This window comes from Lagopus muta, chromosome 2, assembly GCF_023343835.1.
Source record: "Lagopus muta isolate bLagMut1 chromosome 2, bLagMut1 primary, whole genome shotgun sequence".
NCBI lineage: Eukaryota > Metazoa > Chordata > Aves > Galliformes > Phasianidae > Lagopus > Lagopus muta.
The window spans coordinates 75056823-75075554 of NC_064434.1; the positions used below are offsets into that span (position 1 = coordinate 75056823).

At 36.1% G+C, this 18732-nt stretch overlaps 1 protein-coding gene across 6 annotated transcripts in view; it reads right to left on the reverse strand.

Moving 5' to 3' along the window:
- Positions 1–595: 595 nt before the first annotated feature.
- Positions 596–18732, reverse strand: part of CEP170 (centrosomal protein 170) — an 85664-nt gene continuing 67527 nt past the window's right edge. For 2 of the 6 annotated variants that reach the window (XM_048937581.1, XM_048937575.1), the window contains 7 exons: positions 14907–15141; positions 12287–12464; positions 10766–10933; positions 10404–10492; positions 4290–4383; positions 2564–2615; positions 596–977 (listed from right to left, as the gene is read on the reverse strand). In XM_048937581.1, coding sequence (XP_048793538.1) covers positions 691–977; positions 2564–2615; positions 4290–4383; positions 10404–10492; positions 10766–10933; positions 12287–12464; positions 14907–15141 — 1103 coding nt within the window. In that variant the 3' untranslated portion in view covers positions 596–690. Of the gene's footprint in view, positions 978–2563; positions 2616–4289; positions 4384–10403; positions 10493–10765; positions 10934–12286; positions 12465–14906; positions 15142–16763; positions 16815–18732 lie in introns of all 6 variants that reach the window. The other 4 variants (XM_048937577.1, XM_048937580.1, XM_048937578.1 and 1 more) reach the window with 4 other exon arrangements.

An 18732-nucleotide genomic window follows, 5' to 3' on the forward strand; every position in this document is an offset into this window, starting at 1 on the left:
AAGTACACCAAAACACCGTTTGCTGTTTAATGATATCGATATGTTCACCTACCACTCCCAGCAAATCTTAGTGCAAACATAATACGTGAAGTTTGTAAACCCCAAGACAATTTACGCAGCAACAAGGTTATACAAAACACAGAACTGTTTGAGATTCTCGGCACACAAGAACGAATGCTTTCTGAAATCCTTCTTACCTTTTGCAGTAATGTGTCACTGTAGCCAAAGATAACGTTTCCTATATAAATCATCTAAATCAGAATCGAATGCAACTGTTCAACAGTTCTGTACAAACTTTAGAGGAGGAGATCCATTAAATAGAGTAGCTTGGCAAAGAGATTTTGGGGTTTCAGTAACATTAAATGTTAGACTGCTCACATGGCTTTTAAAAAGAAATTAATCTGTTAAGGGAAAACTGCCGATATAATAATTTCTTTGCAAAGCGCACAACCACAAAGGGCAAATCTGCCACAATCTGCTTTCCTACACTTGTATCTATGCACGTCCTTATGATTTGAAAAGGATTTGTGTGACAAGCAAAGAATCACAGTTAAAGAAAACTGGTTTAATAAAACAACTGCTGTTCGACCAAGCCTTTTTGTTTTTTTTTTTTTAATTATAAAACCGAGATTGTAATCCTTCCATTTCTAGACATTCCACACAAAGGGTGTTATTACCAACAGCGAGATGTCATTCATGCAGAGTGGCACCTTCCTCTTCGCCGTCTGGGTTAAACCTATTGAAATGTATGCTGAAATCTGGCTCAGATTCAGCAGTCCCCAGTTCAGCGGCAGCAGGGCCGGCAGCAGGGCGGGCAGCCCGCGCCTCGGGCTGGCAGTTTGGCTGCACCTGGGGACGGGCACTCTGGGAAACAGGACTGGCCTTCTGCTTCGGCTGAGCTGGCACGATGGGGCCGGCAAATCCCAAGTTGCTCAGAGCATCCAAGGTGCCATCGGGGTCAATCATAGCATTAATAGCTGAGCAATTAAGAGAAGATTGAAAGGGATGGGGTAGAAACCATAAAAAATATATTATTTCATGCACTGATAAAAAATGTTTATTCTTTTCACATATTAGCACCTCCGTCTAGAGTAAAAGCCTACAAACAATCTCACTAGGGCACAAAGGCACACATTTACTGCCCTGACATGCTATCTAGAGAAGTCTGCTGTTTGCCAGGAGCCCACATCAAGGATGTGACAGAGAGGCTGCCAGACCTTGTATGTTCCACAGACTACCTCCTGCTGCTGTCTCACATTGGCACAAGGGACACAGCTGTCAGCAACCTGAAGAATATCCACTACAGGGACTACAAGGAGCTCGGAGCAGCAGTGAAGAACTCGGGAGCACAGGCGGTTTTCTCATCAATCCTCCAGTTTAGGGGAACGGGGAGGGAAAGGACCAACAGAATTAAGAAAATCAATAAATGGCTAAGAGAGTGATGTTGTGAACAGGCCTCTGGCTACTTACGTCATGGAACTAATTTAGAGATATCTGGTCTTCTGGGGGAGAATAGGGTTCATCTGTCAGACAAGGGGAAGACCATCATTGGCAGCAAGCTTTCCAATTTAATCAGGAGGACTTTAAACTAGAGCTGCCAGGGGTGAGGATCCTCAAATCACTGTGCTTAGAGGCTGACACTGGTAATGGATGCCCTGGGCTTGGAGTAGGATCATAGGCCAGTAAGACAGCCCCTCAAATACTGGCAGGCATGTGTCATCAACCACATTGCTAAGAATTTTGTGCCAGTGTTGTACCACTCTCACAGTAGACAAATTTTTCCTAATGCCCAGCCTCCTCTGAAATAGCTTGGTGCCACTCCTGTGTGTCCTGTCATCAGTTTCCAGCAAGAAAAGATCAGTGCCCCCTTTTTAAAATGTTCTCAATTTTCAAATTGATTTTGATGAATGCAATATATGTCTAAGCAGCAGACTTTGTCAACATAACACTTCCTTTTTTTTGTTGTTCATTTTTCAGATTAAAGTCTTTGAAAAATGAAAAACAAAGAAGAAAATCGTTCTATTTCATAGTCTGTGGATTCTGCAATTATGGAGAATGGATCCAGTAATGTGAAGGGAAGATGTCAAGAAATAATCCTAAATTTTCATTTTATGGTGTCAGATAAAATTTTTAAAAAAGGTTTCCTATAGACTGTGGCCCCAATGCATTCCTTATATTGAACTGTTCTACACATGAGGTTATTACTGACGCATTAATGTCATGTCATGAGGATTTGCTTGCATCCACTCTTCAAAATTTACTCACATAAACGTGTCTATTAAGGAAGTTTCACAAATAATTATTTTGGGAGTCTCTGGACTATTTCATTTTAGGTTAAGCCTTTTCTCACCCACATAAAAATATATCAGTATTCTGTTTTAATACAATTAATTCCGTGATGTTTCTTAACCAGATGTGCTGGTAATTATACAGTGTAATGTATGCAACTGATACGTATTTTAATAAGATGTGACATTTGTACTTGTTTCATGCTATCTACGTATAAATAAAAGAAACTGGAAACAGACAGCAATGACAGAGAGGAGTAAAAAAGGATCTGTACCTTGGAGCTGTTTCTCAACTCGTTTTAGTTCCTGTAAGATTGATGATATTTCCTAGGAAAGAAATAGATATTCCAAAGCTCAAGGACTTGCTTCATTAAGGAAAAAGACATTCAAGCTGTGTATCAAATAAGTTTCCTCCCCACATTCTGATATATTTGCGTTACCCCTCCTGGCATTGAAAACACCCTCTGTGGGTGGGACCAGGCCATTTGCACCATGAGTCTCAATGATTAGAATGGCCCTCTTGGAAATAAAGAATTCTTCTTGACTGTTCAAATTTCCCAAATCATCAATGGCTCATTTTACCCTTACTTATTTGCCTATGCTACTTTTTCTCAAGCACTGACCAACAGACATCACAGCAGTGTAGAAACGAGGCAAACCAACAGCAAATTCACAAAGAAAAGTTACAGTATAAACCCAATATTAACGGGGTAGACAAGCTGATTCATAACCGTGTTTAGATGTGAGTCAGAATAGTCAGCAAGATGACTGCCCTGAGATTTTGTCTTCAATCACTGGGCCACTGTGAGAGTCTGCACTGTGCCAGCACTGGGTCCTCAGCACCCATTTGCCTTGGAGAGCCCTCAGAGCTGCGCTGCTTGCTAGCACAGACACAGCCATAGCAACGCAATCAGAAAGGCTACAATATCATCTAAAATGTGGTGCAGTGAATAAGCATGAATAAAAAAACAGAATAAGCTGTGAATTCTACAGCTGAAAGATCCTGCCTGAGAATACTGCTAATCTGATTGCTGAGGAGAGCAGAGAATTTTTGTGGGTGGCAAAGAAATGGATTATACTGTATTTTACAAAGCCATTATCTTAAAGCAGATTCCTCATTTGAGCTGGAAATAAATGTACCAAGGTCAAAGCAAACATCAACTGCAGCTGTCCTCTAGTAACCCCTCATAAGATTTTGTGGTTAAAAAAAAAAATAATCCAAACATTGCTTTAGTATGGATTTGAATGATACATTACTCTGAAAACTAAGCAGGAACTTGAAAATGAGTGCATAGATCAAGCAATTCTAAACAACATGAGATGCTTTAATGCATTGTAGGAAAAAAAAAAAAAAGCAAAAAGCAAATCCTCACAAAAGCCTCAAATGCCAAAATGTACTGGGAATAACACATGCTCTGTTCCCTCACACTGCCACACTCCCTGGTCATGAAGCAGCTTCAGTTATGCACAGCCAGAATGCTACATGAACTCTACCTGTAGATGATACCCTACAGTTATTACTTCAGAACAATATTTATATTATACAGATTAGAAGAGTGCTTTTACTACAGTATGTCTACAAATTTGTTTTACATCCATATATTAAAATATAAATATTTCTTTAAATATGAGAAAACAGTAGATGAAGTAGCATTAAAATTGTAAAACAACTTTATTTGAAAGAAACCAGCAATCAAACTGATGGTTACTGCCTTCTTTTAAATAATAGTGCCCAATGGAGTCTGTATATAGTTTGTATCCTTTTGCATTATTCTTTATCTGAGAAATCCCTCAGAACAGTTACTTAGGAGAGGTTCTAAGATAGCAAGTCTTAGTAATCATTTAAAAAGATTAAGCTCTTTATTGAAATACATACTGTCAAAATGAAACCTTTTACAGATGTTAGCATCATCAGTGAAAATATCAGTTTATTCTACTTATTATTTAGAAATTAGATGAGAAAAAGGCTCATTCTACCCCAAAAAAGATAACTATTCATACCATACTTGATGTTTTCACAATAGGAACTTCACTTTCTGCTCGTAACTTGTTTTCAATTTCATCCCAATTTCTGTCTTTGTCCTTAAATAATATTCTAAAAGAAGGAAATACAAGGATAGTATGTTTAGAAGCAAACAAACTAAAACATAAAGATTAGACACAAGTTACAAGAAAGCAGTGTAGTGAGCACTAAATAAAACTGGAATCTAAAATAGTGAAAACAGGCAGAAACCCAAGATTGAATCTTCTGAGTAGCATACAAAGGTTCAGCAATATCCATATTTACAATAAAATGCAAGTTGTGTAGCTAAATACTTGCTTATGGTGTTGAAAAGTTACAGTTCATTCTTTCCTTCAGCACAAAGATTTATTTATTTCATAATCCAACTATTTAATAGCAGAATTCCCTGTTAATGTTGTATTTTGAAATAACAGCAAAATACACGAGTGGTTAATACTTGTGAATTCAGCTTCTATATTTGTATTTTATATTATTTTGGTGACAAATAAAACATTTTTGGAAATACATCCCACAGGATATAATTTTTTTCATACGATGGAGTATCATCATATTACATGTTTAAAGAAGTTACTTCCAGCATATGTAAAATTCCAAAGCATATTATAAGATTCTGAGGAAGTTTTTGCTTGCTTGTTTCTGCCTTGCTTCTCTGCTGTGATAAATATTTTTTTTGTGAAATTGCAGTATCATAAAAATCATTTAAATTGTGTATAATTACACTACTGAAAACACAGAATTGATGGATATTTAAGGGTATTTTTTTTTCCTTATTTTAAGTGATGTCATAATAATATTAGAAGTTTATATTCTAAATCAATTTCTTCTTTAATTGCAATAATTAGGTATTAACTCCAGTTGGAAATGTGACTAGCATTTCCATTAACAGCACTAACATTAACGGTATTTTAGACTTACAAGAATAAACACAGCTGTACTAAAACTGCTAAGCAAACAGACTGCTAAGCAAACAAGAAAACCATTTTAACATCATAGTGTAACAGTAGTACACTTTAAAGGCATTGCTGCTATTAGTAGGACTCTGAGAAAATAACCTTTTAAGGGGGAAATTCACAATACTTTGCATCTCAGAGGCTTCATTTAGCAGTAAACACCGTGAGTGAGATATAGAAATTAGGGTGACATTGCTTGCTTTTCCATTTACCTCGTTCATATTAGACTAAAACTCTCCATATATTTATTTATTTGCCTTTATGCATGTAGTGCTTTCAACCTTCCTGTCTTTCAGAGATGATATTAGCTGTCTAACAATCTAAATACTTTACATTTCAGAAGTTATCTGAAGGCAAAAATCCTTAAAATTTATTTAAAATGTTTTTATTCCCACTATAAAGTAGACCGGTCAATTTGTTTTTTCTATAATTTTAGGAAGCCTACTTTATTTTCTCCAATTCTGCATTTAACACTTGTTAATCTCTTATGAGTAGCATCTCTGTCTCCTTTGCTCCTCCACCTTTTAACCGCACTCAAAGGACATATTTTATAAATGACTGCTGTAAGGAAAGCCAATAGTACAGCATTTGCTTTATACAGTCCAGATAAAACTCTGAAGGTCTCGTCACTGAAATTCATACTTACATCACTTCATAATCTCCAAAAATTCCTGCAAATTCATATGGTATATAAAGGTAGAAAAGCAAAAAAAACTTGCATACGTGCTTCCCGAGAAGTCACCAGAGTAATTCATTAGCAAAGAACTTGGTTCAAGATACACGGCAAGAATGCCACACAATTTTCCATTACAATGTCATTTTGTGTATACTAGTGGGTAAAACCAAATCTGATTAAACACAGCAATGAATAAAAGTGAATTATAAAAAGGAGCTTAGCCAAGCCAAGCTATGACTTTATCCTGAAGGAAAACAGATCTATAGAAGGGGCTTTGTGAAAGGAAAGAATTGGGCACTTGAATCTGTTTCAAGTTGAACTCAGTATACTAGAACCTGGAGAAAATAAAAACAGCTTCACCAGTTTTGAGAGAATTTAGCCAAAGAATAATGCTCCAAAAGCTTCTCTCAATCCTATGTCTTAATATAAAGTAGGAGTGATCATAGAATCAGAGACTATCAGCACAGACTCTCCTGGCTTCACACAGGACAGCTGTGTCCATCACGAATTCACCACATGAAGAATGTTTCCCTCTCTTCCTCTGATGAAGAACAAGCCTCTTCCAAAGCCTCACCTCCTCATCTGATCTCCTTACTGCAGAGGCAGGCTCACAGAAATTGAGTGCAGTCCCACAGAACTAGCTTTGAAAGAGCAGCTGTCCCCCAGCTCCTTTCTCTCATCTTCCTTTTGCCTAAGGCAGCCCACCAGAACACTGACAAGCACATCCCACACAGAGCTGGGATGGCATGTGTTGCTATCTGAGAGGTCACTCTGCTCTCAGACCACAAATGTGAATCCTAAGCCTGTAACCTTAGTGCTCGCAGCCCTGACATCCAGCTCCAGGCAGCAGGTGATGCCAGAAACCCTGGGCCTGGGCAGGCTGGTGGCAGCACGACGCCTCTTCCCTCAGCTGCCATGGTGCCTGCAGCTCTGGCTGCACAATGGGTGCCCCTGTGCCGACAGAACTCCGCGTAATTCAGAACATTATGTTCAAATTGGAAAACAGAAATGGCAGCTCCAATGAAATGGGGAAGAAATTAGTCAAGCAGAAAGACATGTATTTCCCCTTCTTTTCCTCACGCACATTTATTTTCATGACTGAGTTCTGCTCATTATAATTTCTGACACATCTTGTCAAGACTGAAAATATTTATCTTCTTAATACTTTAGCCAAAGCAAAACTGGTATTTTCAGTAAAACTGGCTACTGCAACTAAAATATTACAAAAAGAAGCATTCACATTTACAGAGAACATTCATTTGTCCATTTGGACTCAGAGAGGATGGATGTCATTTTTCAGTATATATGGTGGAATCCGTAATTGCTGTAACCGTCCCATACTGTCTCTACTCTTGTGAGATGAGGTTATATTGGTGAACAAAGCAACTTGAGGGAGAACTTCAACAACACAGTCAAGCACACTGGCATCTCTAAAACTTCCTCATCTCCTTTCATGGTCAAATACTCTGGAATTGTACACAAATGTTAGCTTGACAAATCCTGATTGATTCTCATCATATCTATTCCGGGCAGAAATGTTAAACAGCTTAGCTCCAGGGAAATAAATAGAAGCATAGCAGTCTACTGACCTTACTACAGAATTTATCTTAGCTTTGTTTTGATGTACATAACTTACTGCTCCCTTACATGCTCACTAAAAAAACCAATTCTACAGCTATTGTGTTTTTCTAATTCGAAACACCAATGACATTATGAAAAATGTCATATTATTCAAATCCATTCTGAGTAGCCGGTAAAGGAAGTCTTGATCACAGATCTGAGGAATATGCTAAAGAAATTCTCCAATGAACATACTTTTACAGAAACACGTAATGCTATTCTCTTTAAATGTACACATAATGTTTATCCATATCCTCATATGTATCTTTTCGTAAATAATCATAGCTTTATTGCATTAATTACAATGTAGTATTACATAGCCATTAAGCTCAGAAAGTTTAGCAAAAAATATAAGATGATATTACTGTTTCTCAGAATGCATTTGCATATGTAGATTTGTTTAAGTTCGTTATACGGTACATTCAGATTTTTGTGTTAAATAAACTACAACTGTGCTGGCAAAATATTTATAGAACTTCTAAGCATCAAGAAAAATCTACAAAAAAGAGTAGAGCATCTATTATCTACCGCTTTTACAGCATTTTAAGATACATATCATCCCACAAGCCTACCACAAAAAAGTCAATCAATAAGTAAGATTCTTGTTCCGGCGATGCAGCATTAAAAGGAAAAAAAAATATACTGGTAAGCAGGGCTCCTCATGGTTGTTGCTGAATTTTCCCAAAGAATTACACTGAAGACAAACATTTATGTAATATTTTGGTAATGCTTCTATTTACAGTATGTTTAATGTCTTTTAGAAAAAATTCCAAATAATGATCACACTAAGCTATTTCTTCGCAAGAGTTTATTTGCTCATTTTTTGAGATGAGCTATTCAAGTAAATGCTACAGTGAACTCAAAGGTAGATTAGTATTGAATAAGTTGTGAATTTCTATGTAATTTATATTAAGTTCTGCACATTAAAGCCAAATTCTTAATTTGACACAGTGCTCTGGGTTTATCCAGGCAGGCGGCTCAGCCACACAGCCATTCCATCACTCCCCACTAACAGTGCGATGAGGAAGAGAACTGGGGGGGATGGAGGGGAAAAGTAGAACATATTATACATTTTTTTAAATATCAAATCTCAGGTTGAGCTAAAAACTATTTTCCAAGACAAAAATAGGAAAAGAGAAATAATAGCAATGACAATGATGTATATATAATATACATGTTTACAAAACAAGAGATACACAACAATTGCTCACTGCCTGCTGATCAATGACCAGCCAGTCTCCAAGCAGTGGCATCTCCCCTCAGCCAACTCCACCCACACTCTGTTTCACTGTTCCACATGCTGTCATATGGTACAGAGTATCAGTTTGGTCAGCTGTCCTGGTTCCGTCTCCTCCCTGCTTCTTGTGCACATCTCCCCCAGTCCTGTCACTAGCAAGACAACACGGGAAGCTGAAACAGCCTTAAATCCGCACAGCACTGCTCAGCAACAACATTGATGTCTTATCACCATTGTTTTTCTCCTAAAGCTAATATGTAGCATCATAGCAGAAACTATGAAGAAAATCAATTTTGTGCCAGCTGAAACCAGGATAATATCAGCTTCTTGCACTATCCCGTCAGTGAGAGAACTAGGGCTACATGAGAACCTGGGAGGGGACAGAACCAGGATACAGAATTTCTGAGAGCAACTATATTTTAAACCTATGTTTCAAAAATTCATTTACAAATGAAATTGACAGAGCAAAAGACATTTATGTACTTTCCTTAAAGATATCTAAACAAATAACATCATACATAAAGTTATATGTCTTGAGAAAACCAAGAAGTGTTTTCCAGTATTATAATCCTGCAGCCTCAAAAGGGAAACGTGGAAAGACGAGCAAGATGCATGTCAGTCTGGAAACACATACTGAGATAGTGGAAATACCATGCTCACAAATGTTACTGGTAACCACTGGTAAAAATAGAACAGACTTACAAATATCCAAGATTTCAATACATGGCACTTCCTAGCCAAACTGATCAATTACAGACCTACTATGTTCTCACACTTAAAAAAAACCCATGGCGTTAAGTTCAGCCAAGTGTCTTTTCTTCTTAATATACACTATGTTTAAATTATTAGCTACAATAAGACACGAAGGAAGGACATGTGAATTAAACAACACTGAACTTTGCATTTAGAATTTTCATTTCCTCTTGTCAACTAAAATGGTCACCAAATGTTACTGAAGTTAAATGCAGCTGTTGATAGAGAAACAAGTTACCATTTTTGATAGGTCTGGACTTCCTGTTAGCTACTATGACATTTGTGCCAGGAATCTAGCTATCTAAGCAGGACTTTGTAATTAAAAACAACAGATGTCATCATCTGTTATTTTAGTTATTGTCTCTTTTTCAGAAGGATTTAATGAAACCATTCTCTCTCCAACTGTTTTTCTTCCTAAAATGGTTGATCTCTACATCAAGTTGGCAAATACACAATTTAGCAAAGTTTTAACCTTATTTTTAAATTAAGGGAGTTTTATGATGTTTGTGCAGAAGTAATGGAGATTTTGTACAGCATTTCCATGCTTTGGAACAGCTCTTCTGCTGGAAATATGTTGAATATTATCCTGTCCATGCAAATTTCGCTGATATTTATCTTCATACAATAGGAAACACATACAAATAATAACAGAAAAACAATTAATTTGAAATCTCCTTAATAGTAAAAAAAACCAAAATAAATAAAAACTCACCATAACCGATGTTGTTTTTTCAAAACACAAGCTGCTACTAAATGCATTTGCTCTATTTGAATTACATACATCTCCTACTAGCATGAATGTCAATGTGAGCAGAATATTTTCCAAAATAACAATAACTTTAAAAAGAAAACCCACCTGATTTTGCCAGCTGTTTTGTCTATGGATTGTCTTATTTTGCGAGAAAACTGGAAGACTGAGGACAACAGCAAACTATCCCCCATAACCTGGAATAAGTTTTAAATAGAATTAAACATAAACAATTCCATACATTTCCCATTTTTTTAACCTTAAAAAATATTACTTGTGTTCTAATTAGTATTCTACACAAACGATCATACTAAAACATTTTGCAAATTAAGTAACAAATAATTTTTTCCAGTATTTATGCTACCTGGTAGAGGTAGGAATGAAAGGATAGTGTAGAATGCTAAGCAGAGAGATGATTATGAAAACCTGAAACACAACCACTGCCACAGAGAAATTTCTTTTGTACTTACTTCATCTCTGCTCCAAGTCCTTCTTCGGGTAATTGTTGGGGGATCCATGGCATCTGGCAGCTGAGGTCTGGCATCATTAGGCTGACCGTTCCCCTCTGGTGGTTTGGTGTGCACTAGTGGAGGGATTTTTCTAAAATTGAGACTTTCATCAAATACTCGGTCAACCAACTGGAGAGTAAAAGAAAAATGCAGTTTATTAAACCAACTGGATATGTGTCATCTTTTCTCCTTTTCAGGCAGCTTTGAAGAAGCTTATCAAATAAAAGTCACTCTGTTGACTTCCGTAGTATAGTGTGATGCCACATTCAAATATAGCAATACTTTGTTTAAATGTCTTTTATTTATTTATTTATTTATTTATTTTCCTAACAGCAGATACATCTACAGGGCAATGGAAATAAGGTCATCCCATAGAAATTTCGCTTACATACAAGTAACATGGATAATTACCTACAAATTGGCACTGGAAATTTATTCCTTTAATTAAAGGAACATATATGTGTGAGATTAGGTACAGTGCAATTAAATTGAGATTTTTCCCAATCAGTCATAGAGTTACAGAAACACCTATGCCTACTTAAAGGAAAGACTGCCACCTGCAGTAGCACGTACAACTGTACAGCATTTTTTAAAGAAAATAAATTGTAGTATAAAAATCACAGCAATCTGACTGCACCTGAGAAAATGAGCACTATTGCTGAAGTTCAGCTATCAAGCTATAAGAATTGAAGATAAAGGCTGTGTGAATGTAGTTATATTTTTTTCTGAGTACACAACTCACAAGTTTCTTGTCACTGTTTATATCTTTTTTTCCACAGAAAAAGACAGTATTATACTAAACATGGTCAAGTAATTATTAACCAAACTTTACGTACACAACAAATGAATAAACACATTTTGAAAGGACTAATATGAATTTTAAAATGCAGTAAACATTAGGGTGAATTGTAATATGGAAGACAGTGATGATTTAAGTTCAGATTAACATGTATACCAGCATTAGAACTGTGATGGTTACTAAAAGAAGTTAGTCAATATATTCAAGCACACCGGATATAGTCAAAGAAAATAAGAATTAATACAAGCACAATACAAACTTCTTTTAAGGCAGTTTTTACGACATTATTAGGAAAGAAAATGTGAAGTTATTGTTAGCTGATGGTGCCTAAGCATTTCAGTTTCCAGAAAAAGAAACCTCAATATTACCTGTGAAAAGAGTATATATTCCTGCATATGTCACTAGTACTTTTCAATGCACTTAGATACTACCCAACAGTATCTAAGGCTAAGGACAAGAAGGAAACAAATAATCATCCTGTCCTATGCTTTGTGGAAAAAAAGAGACAGACAGATAGTATGCAATTGTGTGGTATTTTTTACAATTTCTGGGTAGTTTATCAGAACGTAAAAGAACTTTAAATTAAAAATGAAGGTAGAGATTATGCATACAGGTTGGGTGGAAATAACTAAAAAAGGCTATGCAAAATGCTAAAAGCAAAAGAAATAAAGAAAAGAAAGAACCTTATGCATTTCTCCATGAAGATCTCCTACCTCTTCTCTAGTGTCTATGGCAGAGCCAGGGGTGGTGGCAGCAGTGCTTACTGTGGTACTGGGGGCAGTGCCTGATGAAGTCACTGAATCTATTTCTCCTGCTACATCGTTGATTTCCCGTGCGATGAGAGCCAGATCTTGACTGATCCTAGTAACAAAGACAGCGTTACACTCTTGTCTACAAATACAAACAGAGCAGTAGAGCCCAGCCTGCAGCCTTTCAGATGGTGTTCCAGTTTTTGATGGTAGCTGAGTTATGAGGAGGAGTATGCTTTTCAGAACAGAAAGTGTATGCATAGAAAAACAACAGGAAATTCTTAACTGAAGCTCTTAATACTATGCCCCTATAGAAGAAGATGGTAGAAATCTCAAGAGAGTATCCTTGTTTTCTTCCTAGGATTCCCAGGCAGAAGTGTGCAACACAATCAAGTTCAACGTAGGATACACTGGAAATACTGTGAAAATACTGCACAGATGTCCCATGAAGACACCTTTAATTTGTATTTCAGCTTATCTACTTGCAGAGAACTTCTGCAAGACCTCTTATTATAAAGCAGCCTTGCAGCTTGCTCAGATTGAACTGCTTACGTGTCTAAAATTCATGATCAATACCTCAAATCCCCGAATTCAAAGAAGAAAAGCTTGCCATTTGGAAAAACTAATGTATGATGGCATTATAGAAATACATTCAACTGCTCAGCTGAAAATTCTTTTGACTAATTGCTATCTGAAGAGCTCTGAACTACTGCTGTCTCTCTCTGCACTGCCTTTGTCTTTCTACCACATCACAACACAGCTCTGCTCTGCATTTTGCTCAGCAGAACGGAATCATATGGAGCTTCCCTAGCCTTTCTTGCATCTCTCTTTCCCCAGGAGGCTCCAAAAGACATTTTTTTAAATTTTTTTCCAAGTTTATTAACATTTGTTAACTGCAGAGTCTGTGAAAAGTGTAAGCTGGATCATTCTTTGAAGACCAGTTTAAAGAACACGATGGTAACATGGAAGAAACAAAACGCTTGTCATATAGTCTCAACTTTTAAGTTAAAACCTCTCTAATCTGATCAGTCATTCAATTGATCTTAACAAAAATCAACCCTCTCTCTCCTGCCCTCTCAAATCTTTTGCAAAGACATTGTTAAACGTGTAACCGATGACTGGCAAGCATAAATAAGGAATAAAAATAAATAAAAATAATAATAATGCAACCACAGAAGTGAAGGAAGCTAACAAAATTAGTGAACTATTCCACTTGTCTTCAGTTGACAGACTTGTATGCATTCTCCCATAATGTACCAATTACCCTGGTCACCCATTCACTTCCACACTTAAAAGCGACCTATTTTAGTAGAGTGGATGCAAATTCAACTAAAAATAAATAAATCTTAACTCACAGAATTCTGTAAGAGTTGAATATTTCCATAGATGTGCATGTGTGTATAAATACACATATATGCACAAATATAAATATATAAATATACAACATTACTGATGTTAAAGCACTTGTCTTCATCTGTGTTCAGGAGGACACAGTATCACCTAAGCTACAATATGGAAATTACACCTTTGAAGTTTCTAAGCCTTATACCTTTCTGATTTTAATCATACCTTCTTCATATTCTTGCTATTAAATGATAATTAAATTCATAACCTGTTAGTTCAAGGTGCTTCTCACAACTTACCAAGGCTGCCTTAAGTATTTTCCCTTTGCACAGACTACACTAGAAGAAAATGTTGAAAAATATTATCAAGAAGATGGGAAAAACAGAAATAGTTACTTAAACTAAGCAACAGTGCTTCACAGCTGTGAGACCACAGCATAAGATAACTTAAACAAACAACACTTTTCTTTTTTAGGCTTCCAAACTAGGTTCTGTGAAAATGTTCAAAACTTGAACACTCACACCTAAGTTTTAGATAGGATTTAAATACTTACACAGTTTAATTTACTTTGAACAAGCTGCTTTCATTGCCTGGGTACTGCATGATATGGGAATAATTAGTTAGTAGAGTGTAGAAGTGACTGCCTTTTCCATGGCTCACTTGAAGCACGGTGCTAATAGCAATAATGTAGAAATTGCGGCACTAGTCTCAGGGACTCACAAGAAATTACTTTTTGATGAATACATGTGATTTTAGATCACATGATGTCTAACATGACCTACTGGTCTCTCAGAACTTACTTCCTCTCTGACACATACATCCTCATCTGAAATTCTACCTCACTATCAATGCAAATGTAATACAAAATCAGATATAATTCAAATACAGCTCAAGAAATATACCAGTAGCAACCAACAGTTCCACACAAAGTTCCTCTGCAAGTCCTACTAATGCAACCAGAAGTTGCACTCTGGGATCTAGCTATCATAACTCAGCAATGATCATCATAATCCGTTAGAATACGTGCAGGTAACACAGGTGTTCTGCTAATGTCTCACAAGAGGAATTCAAAATCACCCTTTCAGTTAGCAAATGAAAACTATGCAGAGCGATACAGATAATCTACCAGCTTACTTTCGCCTATTTATGCACCATACAACAGTCTAGGTACAAATCCTTGTTATTTTGGTGGTGCTGCTTTGAAACCAACCTTGCTATTTCTTCTCGGTGAGCAGTCCAATCACGTATGTAATCTTCCTGTTCTTTTATTCTGTGCTTGAAAGCATTGCTACTTTGAGTTGCTGTCCCCGTGCTCTGCAGTCGTGTGGTTTTCAGGGCTGGAGAGGTACGTAGACGGGTATGTTTAGGAGAGTTACGGTTTGATCCAAATTCATCTTCTGAGGTGGAAGCATAATCTGTAGGAAAGCGCCTCCATCTTGCACTTACTAAATTAGTTTAATCATTAAAAAAGAATTATTATTGTATCTTTTATAAGGAAAAAAAAACCAAAATTATTTCAGTATTATCATAAAAGTACACAACTATTAATTGCCAATCCCCAGATACCTTACAAAAAGCTTTTTTACTACATCTTAAAAAGAAAGCTACAGAAGTTGTGTTAAATAATATTAATAAAACATAAATTGGATGCTCTTTGTATAATGATGAGTGAAATAAGATGTAAAAGCCAGTAACTGTATACGAGCTCAAGCAAACTGTGTTAAAAATCGGGGGCCCAATTCATTAACATTTAAGTATATAATCAGCTTGCACTTTTTCTGCAGATTTTTTTCCCATAAGTTTCATTTAAGGTTTAAGTAGCACACACAAAAAAATATAAAAAAAATGAAAGGACATGAAGGAAGGACTGAGCTGGCAGCAAGCCTAGAATGCATGCTTACATAAGGAAAGCATTAAAAGCCAGGAAGATACAATTTAGCATAGAAAAAAATATTTCTAATACTGTGCCATAAAAATCAGCAGCAGATCTCCAGAAACCTTGGAGCAAAATGCATGTTTTCTCACACGTAGCACAAAGTATATATGGCCATGTTGCTGTGGACAGACTGAAGTAGAAGAGAACTGGAATTAAGTAGGAAGCTTTCTTCCCCCTAGGAATTAGTCAAGTCCTGTTTCAGACATTCTGTCCTCAAACATTCCCAGCAGGAAGAGACATCACCCGAGTGTCAAGGAGTGCTCATCACTGTGACCTGCTGAAGTCTTGCAGGGGATTTAATCCCCTAAACTCACTGACATTCATGAGGCTCTGTAATAACCATAGACATTTTGTAAAGTGTGTGATCATATCTTGGTAATGTAAAGTATTCAATTTATTCATAGTGGCTTTAGGATAGGAAAAAGAAAAATGCAACTTGTAAAAATGACCGCTCTCAAATCATTAAAAGAGCCAATACATTAGAAATAATGTATCAGTATGAATTCAGGTAATAAGTGTTGAAAGTCATTTTTAATTGTGAAATGATCTGTGCAGTGCCTCAAATGATTATAATGCTTATAATATGACACTGATGTCATAAGCTTACACCCCTTCCCTCATGTAAAAAATCCATTTTTAATTGCTAAAAACACAAACATTCTTGCACAATTTTTTCAGGTTTAAATGTAGGCTTCAAATTGTGTCCAGCTCTACTAATTTTTAATTTTTTTTTAACTTATCACTATTCTAACTTTATTGAAGGAAAGAAAAAGATCTTTCCAGTTACTTACTGCATTCTTTTTAGAGGTTTAAGTTTGTTTTGATTAGGGAAATAGAACATAAGCAGAAAAAGCACATTTTCCCACCAATAGCATGCAAGCAACTTGTGACTGAAGTCCAAAGAGATTTATGAGTTGGGCCCACATTTCATTATCAATTTTTGTTTACATATTTTGTCCGAGTTCAAATGAAATGCATCAAAATAAATATAAAATTGATCATAAAATCTCTCAAGTGAGCTAGTCCAGTAACTCAGCACTGTACAATGAGCATATGTAGTCATATATTTAAAAACTAAAGATTGAATGAGAAGTGAAATATCAGAAACAGATTTGATTTCTAGTACTCTACCACTGTAAGTTTCAACATCAGGATCTGGGTCTGGGAGAAGCTTGGGTTTCTCTGTGTACAAAATAGTGTTTTATCATGTTAATTTGCATTAAAACATTCAGATAAGAATCATTTGCTTAAATAAAATCTATTGATGAGATCAGTATTAATTCCTCTTTTTCCACACAGCATTGACTCATACTTTTTAGAAAAAAATTCTTAAATTATACATTAAATCAAAAATAAAGAACTTTGCAAAAGCTTCAACATTCCAGAGATACTATGCAATTGAAATAACATCAATAGCAACTGGCTACATAGCACCACAAAACCAATTGTGAAAATTCATAATAATGATTGTTTTAATGTGGGAAAAATGTTACTGCATACTTAACAGTTGACAAATCTTACTGGTGGCTGCTGTGTGAAAGCACAGTATGTTGACAACACCTTAATTTAGCAAATGACACCATGATCTTTTAACATTTGGGAGCAGATTTACTCAACGTATCCCTTACAAAATATCCTCATTGATGCACTGCCATCTCAGAGATTGCCTGTTTCAAAAATCCTCACATCTGGTGCCCAGCACTACAAAAAGGCTAAAGGTCAGATAAAGGTTGTTTTCTATGCTTGAACCCTTTGCTTTTTCTTACAGGGATACCTCAGCAGCTTTGGTGAACTTGTCTGCTAATTATTTGCAATGATTTGATTTGCAATGATTTGCAAATGATTATTTGCAATGAAGCTCAGTCAGCAAGTTGGCAGTGCTGCCACCACCAGTCACTCACCAAGGTCTCTCTGCTTTAAAATAATGCAGAATTTTACAGTTGCAGTTGGCACTCTTGTGCTAAGTCTGTCCTCACAGCTTTTTCTCTGCAACATGTGGCTCTTCTCATAACATCATCTGCAATTTTCCTCCAAAATTCTGTCTTCTCTGTTTTTATTGATCACCCTATTTTTTGATTATTTAGTGCCTCGATTAAATCTTTCATTGCTTGTGCGATACACAGAATGACTAATTTGCTTTGGTTTTTCCCAGTGCTCTCAGTTATCATGCCTCCTGCCATGGGAACACCCTGGCAAATACTTCAATACTGATAATTCTCATCCAAAACATTCCATTTAGCTGCTTGCCCTTTCATTTAAAAACAAGCAATACTTATCTGCACAAAGGCTTAAAAAGGTTTCTGGAAACCATGGACTTGCTCACAGCTCTGGCAATTTTAATGCTGTTATGTTGCGATCAATCCACATAAATACACACTAATTAAAAAATTCAATCAATGCAGTCCTTTCCTCCCCACTTTTGTGGGCACGTATGTCTGAACAGTCAAAGAGATTTGCAAAATGTGAAAATAATTTTCTCTTCCATAGACTGAATCTAAGCAGCATGATTCCAATGCCAATATTTTCATGATCTACAATGCTGTAATGTTAACTGCTCTGATGAGAAGGCCCATGGAACAGTCTTAACACTTCAATCACAACTAATGCACTAGTGAAAACAGGTACAATAAGAAAAAAACAACTAACTTCCTGGTAAAGATTATGCATTTTCCAGTCTTTCTAGGTCCAGGTAGACAAGAAAATAAGCAGTAATTATGCTTGAATTAAATCTGCCTGAAGGCAAATACATACAAACACTTTGACGTACTTCAGGCATTTCATCAGTAAGTTTTTAAGAGCACAACAAAACATTTAAATGAATTGTTGACATTTCTAGAAACAAAATTATATTCTTTAAATCTAAAACATGCCGCTGCTTTACATTTTATATATTGCATGCAAATAATACATTCAAATCAAACATTTTAAATATGTGTAAAATGGGGAAAATGATAGTGTTATTAATAACTTGAGATGTTATCATCATTTTAAAAATGCCAGTGAGAAAATGGAGAAGCATTGAGTAGTGATGTGTGTAAGTGGCCTACAGCAGTAAATTTTACACCAGTTTTACAGCAATTCCAATATACCTGAAGTAAAT